The sequence below is a fragment of the Lygodium microphyllum genome, chromosome 18, assembly GCF_053477565.2.
Source record: "Lygodium microphyllum isolate KBCC chromosome 18, Lygodium_microphyllum_v1.1.10, whole genome shotgun sequence".
Lineage (NCBI taxonomy): Eukaryota > Viridiplantae > Streptophyta > Polypodiopsida > Schizaeales > Lygodiaceae > Lygodium > Lygodium microphyllum.
Genome location: NC_141152.1, coordinates 75,165,227 through 75,185,440, shown reverse-complemented (window position 1 = coordinate 75,185,440; position 20,214 = coordinate 75,165,227). Strand labels below are relative to the sequence as shown.

At 45.1% G+C, this 20,214-nt stretch overlaps 1 protein-coding gene across 1 annotated transcript in view; it reads right to left on the bottom strand.

The window, feature by feature from the left end:
* The window catches only part of LOC148021031 (LYR family of Fe/S cluster biogenesis protein), a 35,130-nt gene extending 17,773 nt beyond the window's left edge, over nucleotides 1-17,357 (bottom strand). The window contains exons 1-2 of the mRNA XM_087699501.1: nucleotides 17,107-17,357; nucleotides 16,878-17,023 (exon numbers count right to left, since the gene is read on the bottom strand). Of these exons, the coding sequence (XP_087555627.1) occupies nucleotides 16,878-17,023; nucleotides 17,107-17,221 (261 nt within the window). The 5' untranslated portion in view covers nucleotides 17,222-17,357. The remainder of the gene's footprint in view (nucleotides 1-16,877; nucleotides 17,024-17,106) is intronic.
* Between the last annotated feature and the right edge of the window lie 2,857 nt (nucleotides 17,358-20,214).

Below are 20,214 nucleotides of genomic sequence, written 5' to 3'. Positions count from 1 at the left end.
TCACGGCCTTATGCAGTCTATCGCAGCCTCTCCCTTCTTCAACACCTCCTGTTACCCCCCCGCCAAAGGGGAGTTTTTATAGTCCAGGGGGGAGAGGGAACCTCCCCCCACGTGGTACTGTGCATGGCTCTCTCCCCCCCTTTCCTTAATGAGCCCGACCAGCCCATCCCCTTCCCTCGGCCACGCATCGGCTGGGGAAGATAAGTAAAAAAATTTGAAATTTATTTCAATATTATCCTCTTAACCTCCTCCCAAGAGGGAGTTCTCTTGCGGTTTTGAACCCCGGTCCCGGTTTGCCAATGCGGAGGTCTTGATTCCTCGCGTACGGTTTACAGGTTGCACTGCCGGTAACTCCAATGCCGAAAATAACCTTTGCATGAGTTTCACGCGGGGTGTGGAAAGTCGGTCTAGTAATATTTTTCAAACGGGAATATTACATTACTTCCTAGAGTTTGCATAAATTAGGGTTTCAAAACCCTAGTTTTTAGAACTGCAACAAATCAGCCCTTTTGTACATGGCTCGGTACTTGGTGCCCGTGGTTTTGTTTCAATAAATTCCTTAAAAGAAGGAGGGGCTGATTCCCCTCTCAACGTGGTGTCGCCTCCTCTCTCTCTCTCTCTCTCTCTCTCTCTCTCTCTCTCTCTCTTGTAATTTTTCATGGTGATAATTGATCAAGTTGGTTAAGTTCAAAGTATTGTCATTCTCATGTTCTTGCTTGCACTTATAGTTTCTATTGTGTCAGCCATTTACAGGTATACAAGTTGCAGATTTCAAATCTATAAGGTTTCAGGTGTTTACTAGGTTGCAGACATATAAGGCATTTGCATACAAATTGCAAATTGCGATTATTGTTGCGCAGTCAATGAAAAAGGCTATGTGTTTAGTTATGGTGTACCTGGTATTAGCTTGCTTGTAGATTGTAATTTTTTACAAGGTTGTTTATTTTGTCAAAAAGTCTAACCAGTTCAATCAAAATTGTCAATAAGAAGCTTGATATGAAAAATTATTTATATGGAAGTTCATGATAACAAATCTCTTGAAGGGCAAAGATATTTGGAATTACATTGAAAGAGACATGGCAATAGCACCCGAAGTTTATGCACGAAATGCTATGCAAAGAGAGAACCTGTCTATTAATGACTATACCTTGAAGATCAAGAGTATTATGGAAGCTCTTCGATCTATCAGTATGTTAGTTGATGATGATAATGTTGTGAGTGCATGCTTAGATGGACTTGGAGATAAATACAAGAGCTTCAAGTCATCTATGAGTACGAGGGATGTGTCAAAGTACAGCGATGCAAAAGCGTAGGACAAAGACTAAGAAAGAGTGAACACAGAGAGAGAGAGATAGAGAGAAAGGAGACAGTGTCAACGCAGAAAATCTGCAGTGTAGTATGCTGTACAAGAGTGTAGAAATACACGGGGGCAGAGGAAATATCTGCGTGTGTCTCCGACTTGATGACCTTGATCTCCGTCAACCCGTGTCTCAGCCAACAGATCTCAAGATCAGAATCTGAATCATTGAATGACAAAAGAAGTGTGCACCAAGGGCTGGCTATTTATAGCCAGGAAAAGAGCAATCACCAACAACAGGTCGGCTGCATTAAATACAGCCGACTGCACCTCAATAAGTGCAAAATCTGTCCGACTGCCCATAAAAAATGGCGCCTATACCTGTTGTGCCACGTATCACCTGTATGCTGCACCATCTCTCAGATCCTGGATGGGTCAAAAGACTGAGGGATCTCGAATGCTGACGAAGTAAAGCCTGGGGAAGCGCCTTCATGAACAAGTCTGCAAGATTATCCTCCGTCTTGTAGTAATCCACATCAATGGGCCCATCTAGAAGCTTCACCCGAATGAAGTGATATTGGATCTCAATGTGCTTCGTCCAGGCATGGAATACAGGATTCCGCACCAAGACAATGCAACTCTCATTGTCGCACCGGAGAAGAGTAGTACAAGTCTGGGGGCAGCCAAGCTCCTCCAACAATCTCCGAAGCCACACAACCTCACATGTGGTGGAAGACGCAGCCAAATATTCCGCCTCAGTAGAAGAAAGGGCTACCGTGGACTACTTCTTGCTACTCCAAGAGATAACACCTATACCCAAGGTAAAACAGTAGCTTGTAGTAGACTGTCGGTGGTCCACATCGCCAGCCCAATCCGAGTCACTCCTATTAGCAGAGTATTTGTCAGCTCATGTGTGAGTCTGAGCTTGATCTGGGCTGGGCATTTTTATTAGGTATTTTAGGTTTTTTCTGGTGTGGCATTTTATGCCAGTGGAGCATTTTATGCACCAGTCGGCCAGCTTTAATGCTGTCCGACCAGCATTATTGCTCCCCACTTTTTCAGTCTATATATACTCAGTGGCTCCTCCTCAGTCATTATCATCATCTTCACCATCTGCAGACTCTGTGGAGAGAGGAGCCAGTGCCAGTGCCCACGCAGCCAGTGACTCACTGTTGTATGCGACTGTCTCGTGTTCAGATATATGGATTCCATTTCCCGTGCATACATCTGAGTTCTCATCTGTATCGTGTTCTTTTCTTTTCTCTTTTTGTCTTGTGTTTCAACAGTTTATTTCAGCACATGTTTATGCTTCCACTGCTGCTCCACTTCTGACATGGTATCAGTTTTCAGGATTTGTGTTTCTGCTGTGTTTTCTTGCTGATTTCAGGACTGTTTTGTACCCCTGCTGATCAGACGACTGCTGTCGCAGCCAGGAGACCTGTTTTGGGGCTATTTTCAGCCTGCGTTTTTTGCAGTTTTGCCATCGCCTGCTGCCTCCGCACCCTCTGCTGCCTGCGTTTTTCATCTGCAGCTGCTGGCGACAGTTTTCTACCTGTTTTTCTCCAGTTTACAGTCTGCGTTTTGCTGATTCAGCATCTCTCGTGGCTGGGTGACTGTTACTTCAGGCCGTTTTTGCTGTTTTTGGCAGTTTTTGACTGATTTTTTGTCTTTCTGCAGCAGATTTTGTCTTCTATTGATCAAATTTTGGGTTCTATTGCATGTGAACTCTCATTTTCTGTAGTCTGTGCTTGTGTTTTGGCTGTGTTTCCTCTCTAAATTCCATCTCTTCTCTACTTCTCTTCTTATCCTCTCCATATGGCTCCTACGTGCACTTCCACTGATGATAAGTTACATGGACCTGATTCTCTCACATGGAGTGCTGTCATAAAAGCTTGGTTTGTGCAGAAGCGGCTATGGTACATCGTCTGTGGAGCTATTGCTCGACCTCTCCGTCCTTTTCTTCTTCCTAAAGATTTTGATGAGGACAACCATGCGACATCCTTGAGATTACAGGGGCGGCTTCCGGCACATTATGGAGGTGAGGCTTATGTAGCTTCAGAGAGGGGTGACGGGAAGAAGAAGTCGAAGGCCCAGTGTTACCACTGTGGCAAGAAGGGACATTTGCGGAAGGACTGCAAGAAGTTAGCGGCTTCTAGGAAGAAGGAGCAGAAGACGAAGCGGGATGCTGACTCTACCAATGAGTCCTCTCCTTCATCAGACTCCGACTCCGATCCTCCGACCAAGGTGAAGTCCAAGGCGCAGAAGGGATCCTCTTCTTTGGATCGCGGGAAGGGCTTGGTGGCCCCTTCCTCGGCTGCTTTCTAGTGGTGGTGATGAGGTCATCCCTCACGACTCTCTTGTGCCAGAGAGGGAGTGTGAGCGGGTGTTCAGATGGGGCAACCGCGCCTCATCTATATTTTTATACAGGTGCACAGGTTCCAGAGAGGGACGTCCCTGACGCATCGACTTCAGTCTGGCGGAATCAAATCCTGGAGCTGGGATTGACATCCAGGTTCATGCTAAGCTGGTTATCTGACAGAGAGCGGGAGGCTTTCGTCTGGAGCTCACATGAGGGGACACTTTGGCGGTCTGGCCGAAGGCGGGGAATCCATGGTCACCTATGTTCAGAGGCATTTTTGACAGGATGGTCTTGTATGCTACTGCGAGACATTGATGATGGACACAGAGACATGCTATGATCTTCTCTATTTTCAGGTGTTTGGTACGATCGACATCAGGTTCTCTCCGAGGCACCTTGGTGGTGGCTTGATCACCCACTGCTTGGGTATCCATGGTTCTACTTGGTGGTTCTCTGTTGTATAGTTTATGATCCCTTTTCATTGTACTATTGTATTGTATCAGCTCACTCATGATCTGAGAGAGGGTGTTAGCAGAGTATTTGTCAGCTCATGTGTGAGTCTGAGCTTGATCTGGGCTGGGCATTTTTATTAGGTATTTTAGGTTTTTTCTGGTGTGGCATTTTATGCCAGTGGAGCATTTTATGCACCAGTCGGCCAGCTTTAATGCTGTCCGACCAGCATTATTGCTCCCCACTTTTTCAGTCTATATATACTCAGTGGCTCCTCCTTAGTCATTATCATCATCTTCACCATCTGCAGACTCTGTGGAGAGAGGAGCCAGTGCCAGTGCCCACGCAGCCAGTGACTCACTGTTGTATGCGACTGTCTCGTGTTCAGATATATGGATTCCATTTCCCGTGCATACATCTGAGTTCTCATCTGTATCGTGTTCTTTTCTTTTCTCTTTTTGTCTTGTGTTTCAGCAGTTTATTTCAGCACATGTTTATGCTTCCACTGCTGCTCCACTTCTGACAACTCCAACCTGCAAGAACCAGATCAGAAACATCTGTACCTGCGGGATAAGAAATCCCTAAGTCAAAAGTCCCCCTCAAATACCGAAGAATCCTTGGGGCAGCCTGCCAATGCACCTATTCGGGTTCAGTCATGAACCCTACCAAAAGACCCACAGCAAAACAAAGATCAACACGAGTGTTGAGAAGCCAAATCAAGGATCCAATCAACTAACGGTAGCGGGAAGCATCCATCACGGGAGAATCTGAGTGTGAAGTGGCCTTCCAATTCGGATCCATAGGAGTGGTAAGGGGCCAACAAGTCTCCTTCTCAAAAGTCACCAAGAGCTCCTGTATGTACCTCTGCTGAGAGATAAAAATCCCCCTCCGAGACTCATAAATCTCGTGACCCAAGAAGAAATGAAAAAGCCCCAAATCCATCATCTCAAATGCCTAATGTAAAGCTGTCTTGGTCTCTCGGACCTTCTGTGAATGATCCCCTGTCACAATCAAATCATTAACATACAACACAAACAACACATGACCAACCTCGAAAGTGTATACATAAAGCTGAGGACCAGCCTTGGAGCACCAATATCCCAACTTCGTTTGAAGAAATGAGTCAATCTTCTTGTTCCATGCACACAGAGCCTGCTTGAGGCCATACAAGGCCTTCTTCAACCTGTAAACATTCCCATCGGAGGATCCAAAGCTAGGAGGCTGCTCAACATAGATCTCCTCCTGCAAGTCACCATTCAGAAAGGCCGACTGTACATCCAGCTGATAGACAGGCCATCTCCTATGGCCAGCCAAGGCAAGACAACTCGAATAGTCGCCATACGAGCAGTAGGGGCAAAAGTATCATTGAAATCAATGCCTGTGCGCTGAGCAAAACCTTTAGCAACAAGGTGAGCCTTGTGCTTGTCCAAAGAACCATCGCTAAGGTACTTGGTCTTGAAGACCCACTTGACACCAATCACCTTCTTGTGAGAGGGACGAGACACAAGAGACCAAGTGCCATTCCTCTCAATAGCCTCCAACTCGACTTCCATGGCCTGCCACCAATGATCAAACTGCAAAGCCGCCTTCACTGAAGTGGGCTCACGATCCTGCATAACACAGGTCAGCAAACAATAGTTGAAGCAAACAAGCTCCGAAGAATGTGCATGGTTCCTCCGTGACCTCCGTGGTCCATCCTGCGGTTCCCACTCCTCAGGAACCCCCTTAATCCCTGAATCTCGAAGTGTGTTACGGGCCCAACGAGGAGGAGGACGACCCTCTCCCTGTCACTCTCCATCTGCTGAAGACTCAGATACATCCACTAACGGAAGCTCTTCAGGAGTGGCCAGTGGAAAAGAAGACTCTGAATCAGAAGAAGAATCTCCATCAAGAGGCTTTGGCTCCAAAGGAACTGGCTCGGGAGCCCAACTCTCCCTTGGATCTCCAAGGACGGGTGCTCCTCACCCCCCTCTGTGGCTAGAACTTCCACGAACCGCACATCTCGGCTCGTGTAGACATCCTGCTTGACGGGATCAAACAGACGATAACCTTGGGATTGGGAGCTATAGCCAACAAAAACCTGTCGTCTGGAAGCCGCCTCGAACTTGGCACATTGTGTCTTCAGGATGTCTACATAAGCGTCACACCCAAAGATCCTGAAATAAGAGACATCAAGCTTAGTCCCAAAGTAAGCCTCAAAAGGTGTCATCCTGTCAACGCCCAAAGTGGGAGATCGATTGAGGATGTGAACTGCCGTAGCCACTGCCTCGGCCCACAAAAACTCAAGTGTCCTGTCGATGCTCCATCATGGTGCGTGCCATCTTAATCACACTTCCGTTCTTCCGCTCCAAAATGCCATTCTCTTGGGGAGTGTTGGTGTTAGCAAACTCCTGGTGAATGCCCCTATCTGCATAAAAACGAGCAAACTCATTAGACATAAATTCACCTCCCTTGTCTAAATGCAAGGTCTTCAGTCGCCGGCCAGAACGGTTCTCTTCAAAGAGAAGCCAATCCTTGGAGTGAGAGAAAGCCTCCGACTTCAAAGTCAAGAAATAGGCCCAAGTCATCCTGCTGTAGTCATCTACGATCAACATGAAGTACAAGCTCCCCTTTAGGGACTCGGTCCCCATTGGGCCACAAAGATCCATAGATACAAGTTCCATGGGTGAACTAGACCGCCTAGAAGCTTTGTTGGGAATCGCATCCCTATGCAGTTTCCCACGAATGCGGGAGACACATGGCTGATGGCTCACCACTATGTCCGGCAATCCTCGGACAAACGACCCTCGCGACGCCTTCCGAATGTACTGTACTCGTAGTTCAGGTGGCCAAACCGAGCATACCAAAGCTCGGACTGTGTCTGAGACGTAAGAAGAAGAGAGGTAAGAGCTGGGGAAGACTTCAACTTGTAGATGCCATCCTCCTCATACCCTGCAAAGAGAACCTTCCTCGATCCACGATCAAGGACACGAACAGTATCACTGTCAAATTCCACCAAGAGACCAAGAGCACAAATCTTATGGACCAAAAGCAAATGATACCCTAAGCCTGGCACATGCAACACCTCGGAAGTATGGGTACCACCATATCCATCCGGAATAAGCTGCATCTCACCCACGTAGCAATAGACACAGAAGAGCTGTCTCCAATGAGAATCTACCCACGCGAAGGTCGCAAATGGACAACACCATCAGAAGAAGGAGTCATGTGCCGTGAGGCACCACTGTCCACAATCCACTCTCGAGCCTAGGAAGCTGTCATCGCAGCATTAGAAGTCTTTGATGTAGAGCCCTCAATAACTGCTAAGTGTAGAAAAGCAGTTGATGAGGGTGCAGCCACCGCTCCAGAATCCTTCGTGTCCTTCTTCTTGGTGTCCTTGTCTTTGTCGGGGCAATCCTTCTTCCAGTGACCGGTCTTACCACAAATATGGCAAGTCCATTCCTTCTCCTTGTCCTTCTTGGATTTGTTATCCTCCTTCTTCTTCTTTTGGTCCTTCCCCTTCTTCTGAGAGGCTTGACCAACCAAAGCCTCCGATTTGGAAGCATTCTGTCCCTTCAACTGTTCCTCCTGGTTCAAGACCATAGGAACCAACTCTTCCCACCGAAGAGTTGACTCCCGCCTTGATGCAATAAGACCGGAATAAAAAGTACCGAATTGTGGCGGCAACTAGGACAGTAAAGTGATCGCCATGTCTTTGGAGGAAATAGGCTTCCCCGCATTTTGAACCTGCATCTGAAGCTGCCGAAGCTTGTTGATGTGTTCCCAAAGCGAAGAAGACTTATTCACGGACAAGGTCTGCATCTGCACCTCCAAAGAAACCCTCTTCATCAGGGTCATCCGGTTGTACGTCAGATCAAGCTCCAGTCATATATCTCGAGTCACCGTCAAGTGCTCGATGTGAGCTATCACGGCTGTAGTGCAAGACAGAAACAGAAAAGATCGAATCCTGGCATTCAATTTGTCCCAATGAGACTGAGCCTTGGTCAACTCCGCATGAGCATTAGAAGAGAGTTTGGACTCGTCCCTCACCGAGGGCCTATTAATCTCCTCCATCACCAGTTCCGCTAAATCATAAGACTCCAAAATGGCCAACATCATCACCTGCCAAATGCGGTAATTGTCACTATCAAGCTTTTGATCCAATGGAAGAGCCGGTAGGACAGGCACCTTCCTGTTGTCCATGATCACCTGAAACTCCAAATCAGTCTCTGTAGACATGTTAACCGGCAATACCTGCACAAACACAAAATCAGCCCTCTCTAACTGTGAAAACGCAGCCTTCTAGGGCTGGTTCCTCCGCTGCCCAAACCTTCTTCACCCGCCAGAGGCAATGAAAAAGTAAAATCTGCAATGGAAGGCCTCAAAAGCAGCCTTCCTCCCCTTCGAACAGCAATAACCTGCAGCAAATTCACCGATTGGACTCCTTTCCCGCACGCCCACGCTCGCTTCAGCCTTGATCCGATGCACAACCCTCCCGCTCGCCCTCGAATCCTAGAAACGCAGCCTTGTGTCGTGCTGAAATCTCCTCTTCAGATAGGTTCAACCCTCAGTCAGTCCATCTTCACCACTCTGATACCATATCAGAGTGCAACGATGCGGAAGCGTAGGACAAAGACTGAGAGAGAGTGAACACGGAGAGAGAGAGAGAGAGAGAGAGAAGGAGACACTGTAGACGTAGAAAATCTGCAGTGGAGTATGCTATATAAGAATGCAGAAATACACAGGGATAGGGGAAATATCTGCGTGTGTCTCCGACTTGATGACCTCGATCTCCATCACCCTGGGCACAGTCTGTCTCAGCCAACAGATCTCAAGATCTGAATCTGAATCACTGAATGACAATAGAAGTGTGCACCAGGGGCTGGCTATTTATAGCTAGGAAAAGAGCAATCACCAACAGCATGTCGTTAAATGCAGTCGACTACACCTCAATAAGTGCAAAATCTGTCCAACTGCCCATAAAAAATGGCGCATGTACCTGTTGTGCCACATGGCACCTGTATGCTGCCTGCGCAGACAATAAACTGTGCGACTGCTGACGTGTCCTCTGCTGTACAACTGTCTAGGGAATGACTGTCTATAAGGATGATATCCTTAATTTTGCAAACTTGATTTTTATATTGATACTTGAGGAAAATAACCTTGCCTTAGATTCCTCTTCTCAAAGCAAAAACAAGTCTAAATAAGTGTTTTACTCTACTAGTGGAAATAGAGATCGTAGTAGAGGTTGAGGTGATGGTCATGGTCAAAGTTATGATGCACAACAAAATAAAGGTGAACAGTCTCAAGGAAGGGGGAGTTAAAGAGGCCAAGTTGCAGATTCTAATAGACAACAAAATTCTGATCATAGCAGGGAGTATTGACATTGTAGTCAAAAAGGCCACATTTCTAAAAATTGCTTCCAAAAGAATGCTGAAATTAGAAATGGAAAAAAACAGCAAGGCAATTATACCTCTAGTAGTAGAAACACTTACTGGGAGCACGCCATCGGTGCCCATGGCAGGAGTGGAGGCATATGCACCTCTATTGGCCTGAGCCTCACCGCCTCTGTTACGAGACCACGGAACGATTGTGGCAGGGAGGGTTCTATGGATCAGATTGGATATTGGGGACTTGCGTCTTGGAGTACTCAATGTCTATGCCTCTACTGAGGTTAGGGCACGTAACAAGTTCTGGGTGGAGATCATAGCAGGACTCCCAAAGGTGGACTTCTGGATTGTTGGAGGAGACTTCAATAACTTTGAGACCTTAGAGGACCAGCAAGGCAGAGGCAGAAACTACGAGGGCATGGCTAGGGAGGAGCAGGTGGCATGGGAGGGCTTTCTACTAGCAATAGGAGCACGCGATGCTTGGAGAGACCCAGCTTTCCACATGAGGGAGAGGTCACTGGACTTCTCTTGGGGATACAGGCGGCTAGGCAGAGTTTTGTTGGAGCGGCTGGACACGTTTTATATGGGAGAGTGGGGATGCTCTTGCAGAGGCCAGGTGGGGCAGTTAGCTGACACCACTTTGTCTGATCACTGCCCGGTTCTCCTCACACTTGATGCCCCAGCCTCTCCCCTAGACACACAATCCTAACAGATCCCTAACTCGATCTATAGGAGGGAGGAGGTAAAGAGACAGATCGAGCAACTCTGAACTAGGGAGTGGGGTAAGAGGGACTGAATCGCAAAGGACGTTGCAAAGGTTCTAGCCAAGTCGAGCGATATCTGCCAGGAGGCAACCCTACAGGCCAGGCAACAGAGCTGGGAGGAGGAGAGAGCACTCCGGCGGGACCTAGCAGCCACGCAAAGACTACTACAGGAGGCACCAAGGGACCCCATCCTCCACGCACAGGAGGTGCACGCACGAGCTGCCCTCATCGGTCTAGAGGACGAGTGCTCGGAGCTTTCCTTACACACCTCAATAGCCTTTTGGGCGCGGAAGGGGGACACGATATGCAGGGAGTTTTTCCAAGTGCATCAGCCCCGCACCTCAGGAGAGCAGATACGCAGCATTCGAGATCAGTGCGGGAGGATTCGCTCTAGCCCAAAGAAGGTGATGGAGATTGCCACTGACTACTACATACACCTTTTCCAGCAGGAGACAGTCTCAGCCAAAGAACAGCGATGCAGACAATAGGTCTGGGATCACATCTCGTCCCTCGTCACAAAGGAGATGGGACACTCCCTTCTAGACCCCTTCACAGAGAAGGAACTAGAGGAGGCTTCCATGCACAGGATGGGCAAAAATGCCCAAGAGAGGATGGCCTTTTAAGGCCTTGTTTACTACCCACCACTGGGAGATGGTGAAGGACCCCCTACTAATGGCTTTCCAGGAGATTTTCAGCTCAAGATGGATGCCAAGGAGTCTATTGACTAGTCTTATTAGTCTCCTCCCCAAAGGGGGAGAATGTTTGGAGCTATCCTAGTGGAGACCGATCACCCTGTTATCAGTGGCCTATAAGGCATTGGCCAAGATGATTGATAGGTGACTCCGCCCTGTGCTTCCAGATATCATTCATGACACACAGACAGGCTTTGTCCAAGATAGGAGCATCCTAGACAGTGTCTTCACCTTCTTTGAGGCGACAAAGTAGGCCCAACACAGCGGTCAAGGATTGGCGGTACTACTCTTAGACTTCGAGAAAGCCTATGACAGGGTGGACTGGGACTTCTTAGAGGGCACCATGGTGAGGTTGGGCTTCCCCTAGGCATGGATCCGTGGGGTCTCCGCACTTTATAGATAAGCTACCAACAGGGTTCTCATAGGTGGCAGGCGGGGAAAGGAGTTTCGGCTGGAGAGATCGGTCAAGCAGGGCTGCCCTCTGGCCACATATCTATACCTACTCTTTGCACAGGCGATGTCTCATTTCCTCAGGTCATGTGTGAGCAGCTTACGTGGCCTCCGACTTCTTGTGAGAGAGAAGACGAAGCTGTTGGACTCAGAGTATACAAATGATACAGCACTCTACCTAGACGATGAACTGATATGCTAGAGAGAGTGAGACTAGCTCTTGAGGTGTTTTGCACTGCAGCGGGAGCGAAAAGCAACTGGCGAAAGTCGGTTGGTTTCCTTACGGACCCGGACTCTAGCACGAAGTGGGACGTCCACTTGGGATTCAGATGGGTGTGCAAAGGACAAACCATCCGTTACCTAGGACTCCAGGTGGGACTCCACATCACTCCTGCCCAGCAGTTTCTTCCAGTCCTTGGCTCTATTCGGCGGAAGCTAACCTACTGGAGTACTATTCGCCTTTCCCTCCTAGCGGGCCGAGCCCTAGTGGTTAACCAGGTCCTCCTAGCAACAGCTTGGTACATCACCTTGTGTTGGTTCTTTTCCTCGTCCTGTGTAGTTTAGCTTCGCCGCCTAGTGCGGAATTTTCTCTAGGCCGGGTCAGACGATTCCAGGGACTCTCGAGCCAAGGTGGCGTGGGCGACCATCATTCGACATTGGTCAAAGAAAGGCCTTGGGATCATAGACCCAGAGTATCAAAGTCTGGCCCTTTTGGGCAAGCTAGTAGTCCGCGGTGTCACTCCAAAAGGAGATAGACTACCAGTCGGTGATGTGGAACCCCCAGGTTAGAGATCAGGATGGGATACAGATTGGCGAGCGCCCCCACATCCAGTGGGCTGGTTGGGAGGCCGGCCCTACTCGTACCATTAGGACATGGTGGGAGGTGTACAGGATGGTGGAACGGGAGGTGTTGCAACAGGCATCAAGTTGTCAGAGAGAAGTTGAGTTGAGGAGAAGGGAGATTGACGCAGCAATATCTTAGGAGTGGCTTAACCCCCCAATACAGGAGCCGATAGAGCCTGGTGAGGTATGGGCCACTAGATTATCACAACATGTATCCCCCTACATGTGGCAGGTAGAGTGGCCGGTGCCCCACATGGGACTTTCTTCACCATGCAGGAAGGGGGGTGTCTAGTCCTTGATAGAGAGCAGCAGGATGAGGGGATAGTTGTCCTTCCATGGAGGAGGAGGAGGATGATTGACCTTCAAGGGAAGGCATGGCGTCTGGGACCTTATCTGTTATGGGAGGAGTTCCGGGAGTGGCGCCTCTAGATATGGGAGAGCAGGCCACTTGATGAGCTAGAGTGGAACCTTGGAGAGTGGTTATGGCCACTGCGGTCGCCAAGAAATCACCGAGGTTCTTAGAGTACATAGCCAAGATTGGCAAACACGTACTGATACAGGAGGACATGGACTGGGCGCCTTCGCATAGCAAATACTGGGCAGAGCACAGCATCACGGATGCTTTCCGGCGGACTTTCTGGAGCCGCCTATGGGACAGCTGGAGACCGAGGAGGGTATCGTATCTCTTATGGTTGTTGGCACATGGAGGCTTGGCGGTGGGGAGTTGGTTAGCCCAGATGTAGAAGAATGGAGGTTGTAAACGTTACACACAGCAGTCTCTAGAAACTCCAAAACACTGCCTTTGGTCGTGTGAGGCAGCGCAACTCGTGTAGAGAGGAGCATGCCACATTTTCCGCCGTTTAGCACCCAGCCTTGGATGTATCTCATGGGGAGCTTTCTACTAGCAAGCAGTCAGCCATGGCATCACCTTCTGTATGAGATTGGGATGCAGAACACGACTCATTTTTGCGACGTAGTAAAAACTTATAGAATTCGAGAAACCTGTGGAAATCTCCCGCATTACTATCCATGGATCGTAGATTAATCCTAGCTCATTGAGGGCCTCCACGTGTTGCCCAATGTGGCAATGCTTAGCTAGCTAAGAGCCTCTTCTAGTCTAGTTTCCTCGTAGATTGGGAGTCTGAACTAGGAGAATGCCTAGCACGAGATCTCCCTTTGGAGCCACCCATATGGAACAACCAAGTAGTCACTGTTTTTCCTTGATAGATAATTTTGCAATGAAAGGTCAGCCCTATAGAGTAGCTAGCTAGTTCCCATCACTCAAATGGAAGGTCAAAGTGTAGTGTCTATGAGTGGAACTTTGGAAGAAGGCATTGCATTGACTCAACTATGGCAGCAACATTATAGGCTTTGTAAGAGTGGAAAACCTCAAGAGGAGAAAAGCGAGGGTCTGGTTGGGATTCTATCCCTTACACTAAGCCCCACAATTTACCCATCCGCCAAGTACTGGAGCACACAGCAAACCGCTCTGAGGTATGGGAGATCATAGGGAGTCTTACTGGATGGCAATCTGGAAGGCACGGTGTCAAGAGGTTTTTGGCGGGGAGAGACTTTCAGTACATGCGACTTTGGCAAATCTCTGGACCTCCATCATCCACTCCCTCCACGGCCGATGGGACCAGGTGCAGGGCAAGTCTCGAGCTCATCAGGAGCTCCGTTTTCACTTCATGTGCACTTGGGGTGGCCAGGACCTGTTTTTCATGATGCAAGTAGGCAGCCCCAGATGGTGATACACCCCCCCATGGCTTCTTGCCCCCATCCCTCCCAAACTGCCTTGAGAGGCTTGTACACATGATGTATTTATGACCTTGCATCAGCTCCAACTAGTCTATCGAGCATGAATATTCCGTTGTAATTAGTCTTTTTGAGTAATATAATCAGTCACATTTTACTTGCAAAAAAATATGTCCCATCTAAAAGAATTTGGATGTATTGCTTATGTGCATATTCCTTATGAGTTGTGCAATAAACATAACAGCAAAGAAATGTATTTCTTTCAGCTTTTTGAAACTTACGAAACGTTTCTTGAAGTAAAACGTTTCTGACAGTAAAAAACGTGCGTCTGTGTGTGTTTGGCGGGGGGGGAGGGGGAAGGGGAGGAAGGCATGAAACTCAAAACCATGGTTTTTTTAACAAAAACTGATGGGCAATGTTAAGCATGATGATGATTATGAATAATAACTCGTGAGGGCTTAAGATTTTGAATGAGAGACTGACTTTTCTAGGATTTTGTTTAGTTATTGGACTCTATCAATCTAGTATCTATTCTTGTCTTGAGAGTTGATTATTATTACGACTTTAGTATCGTTTATGAGTTATCTATGTTATATTACAATTCTTTCTGGATTTTGACATTTTGTCAGTTTGTTTTTAAATGAGAATCATAATGTTGCAACTTGACTCAAGCCATATTGTACATAGGCTAATTACACGTCTATTTCAAATTTCTTTGTATGATATATATGAATCATAATGTTTGAGTTCTAAACCATAGTATAGCTTGTCCAAAGCTAAGTTTGGCATAAGTAACAAGTCAATAATGAATCGTAGATATGTAACATATTATTCTGAATTGACTCTCATGTATTATCGTTCAAGCTCAATTGGCCTTTCTTTGTTTAAAAGAGAGTTCCATAGAGATTTAGAAACTTTTTCCCTAGTTTAAACTATTAAAAATCCCTATATAAAAAACTTGTGTTTCTTATTTTACCCCCTCTTAAAAGAAACTTACAAAACACATTTCTAACGTTTCATTTCCAAACATTTTTTACGTTTCTTGTTGCTATGGCAATAAATTGGATCCCAAAGCAAGAAAATATATATTTATGGCATATTCTCTTGAGCAAAAGGGATAAAGATGTTATAACCCTGTTACACGTGAGCTGAGAGTTAGCAAAGATGTTGTTTTTTATGAACTGAGTAGTTTATATAGTAATGTGCAAAATGCAATTGGAACTGATGAGCATGAGAGTGTGGCTACATAGAAAACATATCAACTATCACAAACATTGAGTGAACCATAAGAGTCTCCTAGTCATGGTTCTGTTGATAGACTTTGGAGTGGTAGATTCAGGTCACTAGTTACTCCACCAAGTACATCACAGATAACAAGAAAAGATAAAGAGAAAGTTGGGGACTCTCCTATTATGACAGATGTATCATCACCTTTCTCTCATGTTAATGTTGATTTAGATGGCTCTAATCATAGCTTAGGTGAGGAGTTTGGCATTCTATCTATTAAAACACCTGATGTGCAAAAGGCACACGAGGATGCTAAAGCGCCTTGTAGTGATCTAGGTCCACACAGGTCAAAGTAGAGTAAGAAAGCTAATGTAACAATTGACATATGATAGCTATGTAGCTCATCACTATACACACATGACTAAGATTGTGCAAGATGTGAAACCCTAACACATGGGAGTTGGTACATTTATCTAAAGGCAAGAAAGCTATTGGCTTTCTGTCTCATGGAGTTCCATCCACCATAGCTACTAGTCTTCTCTTTTGTGAGCTCCAATCCCCAACATGTGAATGATATAATGCAGCCTCAAACCTTGCATCTCCAAGACCTGAAATGAAGAGAGCTGAGAGTGGTACTAGAGACACCAAGAACATATCTAAGAGTGTGCCGTACTTTGTGAGAAATCCCAAAACACGACAGCAGCAACCCACTAGTGGAAATGATGTCAGGGGCAGCAAAGGAGGGAGCACAATGCAGCCCTCCAAGTAGCAAGATGTTGTGGATGACTCAAGCTAGCAAGTACAAGGATGTCTGGCTGAAAACACAGTTACACAGGTAGCACATGGCAACAAAGATGATGGCATCAGTCAGTTGCCCTCTTTGTGTGGAAAACACAAGCTTCACTGTTCAAATTGTAGCAGTAGATGATGAAGATGATGAGGCAGCAGCTGGCAACACTCCTCCAAGGCTTGCAATAGTGTGAGACAGCTGGGCGGCAGCAAATCAAGCTGGCGAAACCAGGTGGTTGATGATGAAGGCAGCAAGTTGGGAAGCAGCTGGGAGCACCTCCTTCAAAGGCTGGCCACTGCTTCTTTGAAGACATAAGCAAGTTGAGGAGTGAGGAGAGTGTCAATGGCTCAAAAAGCAGGAATCAAGGACAAGACTAGATGGCCACAAGCTTATCCCACAACATGTCCTTTTATAGGGGCATTCTGGGCATTTGTCCTATTGCCAAAAGTATTTGCCTTTTTCATAAATAACTCCTTTTGGGGCTATTATTCAAGGAGTAAAACTAGGCATTAATGCATGATGATTCTGTGTCAATGCATGCCTTAATTTTGGTGGCTCAACACACACTTCAATATAGATGAACCTGCACACTGTCAGCACCTGCCGACACTCTCTGCTGCCAAGATTTCAGACAAACATGGTATCAAAGAGTCCATTGTATTCCCTAGCACGTCTTGTTTCCACATGGCCACGAAGCAAGCTTGTTAACATTTAAAATAATCTATGCGACGCAAGTCTAATCATATTTGCAAGTATCAGCTTTGATTCAAATGGCCCAGGGAATGTTCATTAAGTTTCGAACAAATAATGCATCAAATTTGGTTAAAGTCCAAATCCCTGACAAAAAGCTTGCTAAAAAGTATGGGTCCGGGGAGCCTGACCTTCAAATCATAACCTTGATTTCCTAGCATGGCTTTCAATTCTTTGAGCCTCTGCATACCCTCGCTGATTAGAAAACGGATTGCAGCAGGATCAGTGGTACCACGATTGCGTTCCATTTCATCCCGCATTGCTCTGCAGAGCTCTCCTGCTCCCACGCAGTAGCTTTTCGAATGAAGACACTGTGAACGGACATTCGTGCTCGCTTCAAAAACCGTACAAGAGCCTCACCTCTAGAATGCTGAGGCGCCCTCCTGGCCGTTCGGAGCGCAGAGCGGTAGAGCCTAAGAGCATGCGATCGCAAGACAAATGATTGCAGCTCCACTGATGCCTTGCCTGATGCCATCCCAAAGTACGTCCTTTAGATTTACAACCTAAGGTTGGGCCTGTCTCCCCTCGTGTTCTTCGGTGGAAAAAGAGAATGAGGACTTTTACACTTGTCAACAGGAAACTGAAGGGCAACCCCTTGGTCAAGAATGGTTCCTTTGCCTATCTATCATTCCATAAAGGTTTTCAACATGGCTTGCTATCTATATGGAATTCTCACCAAGGTCCTAGATTTTCACAACCATGTAACTCCCCAAACCCAACTTACATGGAATCAATACAAACTTAAGGGTTAAGATGTGGGCCAACTAAGATGCATCATGAAAGTGATAGAAATCTGTCCCCTATCTTGAGAACAAGGGAGCAAGGGAAAACAAAGAATCATCATGCAATCCATCAAGCAAGACCATTAAAATATAAGAAATGCCTCTACCAGGAATATTCTCCATTTTATTTCTAGTAGAGGATATTAAATATTGATGGGCATGCATTATTATAAAGCTCTAATAACTCTCTACCATGCCTCCTAGCTTCTTTTTTGGGTACTTTGATGCAATAAAAATGGTAATCAATAAGGTGTTGCCAATAGTGCTTTTGTGTCCTGGCAATGGGTGTTACATAGCCTACAACCCTAACAGACCTAAACTGACTACTTACGAATGATTCACCACTGTAATCTTCTATAATTATCAATAGATGGTTTTGGAGGGGGGGCACATGGTGCATGGAGAGGACCCCCTCCCCCAACTTCCTCTGGCTCTATGTGGTGCAAACGCGATGCCCACGTCCTTTGTGGCCCCACTAGCCCTATCTTGATGCAAAGTGTCATGCGCAAGGCACAGAGCACGTCATTTTAATATCAACATGATGTCTCAAATCAACTTCTAAGTCCACTTGTGCTAGCACTTGAGGATATCAATGTTTGTTAATGTGTGAGTTGCTACTAGGAGGTACTAGTTCTATTACTAGAGGGATGGGATGATTGCATCATTAGCCAATACTAGCATTTCTATGTCTTAAGAGTTCTTATCGACACTCTTTTTCATACTCAAGTGCCCATCAAGTATCCCTTAATGCTTTTTACTAATTCTCACACTTTTATTTGTTTTAGATTCAATTAATGTGTAAAGACAAATAAAGTCTATGTTTATCAAGTTGAGCATTCAGCCTATTTGAATTATACTTTATTCATTTTTATTTTTTAGTGTATCAAGATTGTTTTTTTAAACGCACATTGATGGAATTATTTTTATAGCATCACCAATTATTGATTTATCTAAGGCACCTAGTAGTGGATTATTGTTAAATGCTCTCACCATAGCCTAATACTTCAATTCATAAATTTGAGAAGAAAACACAAACAAAGCATAAAGGCATGAAAGCATGAGAGTGCACAACACAAAATTGGATACAATCTTCCCCCATGCATTTAGAGGGCTCTTCTCAATACATGCATTTAGTTTATTAGATTTGCTCTTGCCCAAAAATAGCCCTTTTTATAAAAATGGAACGAGTTTTTTTACTAATTAAGCTTGTCCAATTGAACTAAGGCTTTAAATATTCACAAATCAAATATATAATCAAACTCTAAGGCTTTGAATATTCATGAATCAAATATATAATCAAACTCTAACAATGTCAATGCCGATGTGCCTCAAAAATACAAATCAACAAACAGTTGATAGCCATCGCCTACCTCTACCAACACTTGACTCCAATAACAAATAGAGTTAATGTGAGAATCAATATATCATTTTTCAACACTAGAGATATAAATTATTAAATCCCAATTGTCAAAAATCAATAATTAAGGGATAAATCTAGGGCATCCAACTAGTAAAAAGAGTGTCAACAAGAACTTGTTTACATACATAAACGCTAATAATGGCTTATTTATATATCACTAAATCACTCACTAGTGAAAATCACCCATGTATATAAGAGCAAGTTTCACCCTTAGAAAAGACAAAAATCTCTATCAACTTTCCACTCAAGGGAGATCATCTAAGGCCATCATTCCCTTGAGAACGTGTTCTCATGCACAAAGAAAATTCATTTAAGGGCATTATCTCAGTAGCTAATGCCTCCTGGCAATATACTCCAAGGTAGGAAAGCAACTATCATCAATCACTTGTGACTAGATGCTTAGAGAATAAAGCATGCTAAGAGTGTAAAATGTAAGTTCCATCCAATGGGATTCTTCTACAGCATGATCCTGAAATTTAGCTAAGCCTCTAAAATATGTAATTTGACTCCTGGTGGTCATCTTACCAATGTCAATGATTGCTTTTGGTTCTAAAATTTCAATATTTTCTTCTAATAAATAAGGTTGATCATAAAAAGTATTAACTACTAGAGTTCCTCTAAAAGGTCAAATACAACTAATGTGAAAAGGTGTTGTGAACATTTAAATGTGAAGATGGGTCAAGTTTAAAGGTATTATCATTTATCTTTATAGTGAATTTGAATGATCCATGGAATCTAGGGACAAGTTTAACATTTGCATTTTTCTCAACACTTTTTAATCTACATTTTCTCAAGTCTTAAGCATACAAAATCACAATTTTTTAAATTCCATAGGTCACATTTTCTTATTCTTGAGCCATGTATGATTGTTGGGCTTTAGCAATCATTTATTTAACTTGCACAAAAAATAGTAGATTGGTCTTGTACCAAATTGTCTTCACCTTTAATGCAAGTAGACACATGAAATGTAGATGTGGACATACATCTACCATAAATAATTTCAACAACACCATTTTAGCAGTAGCACGTAGCGTATTGTCGTATGAAAACTGAACTAAATTAATGTATGTGCCTCAAATGCAAGATATGAGAAGGGGTATACATGCAACAAATCAAGAATTAAATGCAAAATTGAAGTCACTATTACTGCCTTAATTAACAAACAAGGTGACCGAAAGGTTATCACCAAAGTGAGAATCAATACTAAAAATGATGATATAAGGTAGACTATGATGAACAAAAATTATCTCAAGAAAGAGATGAGTA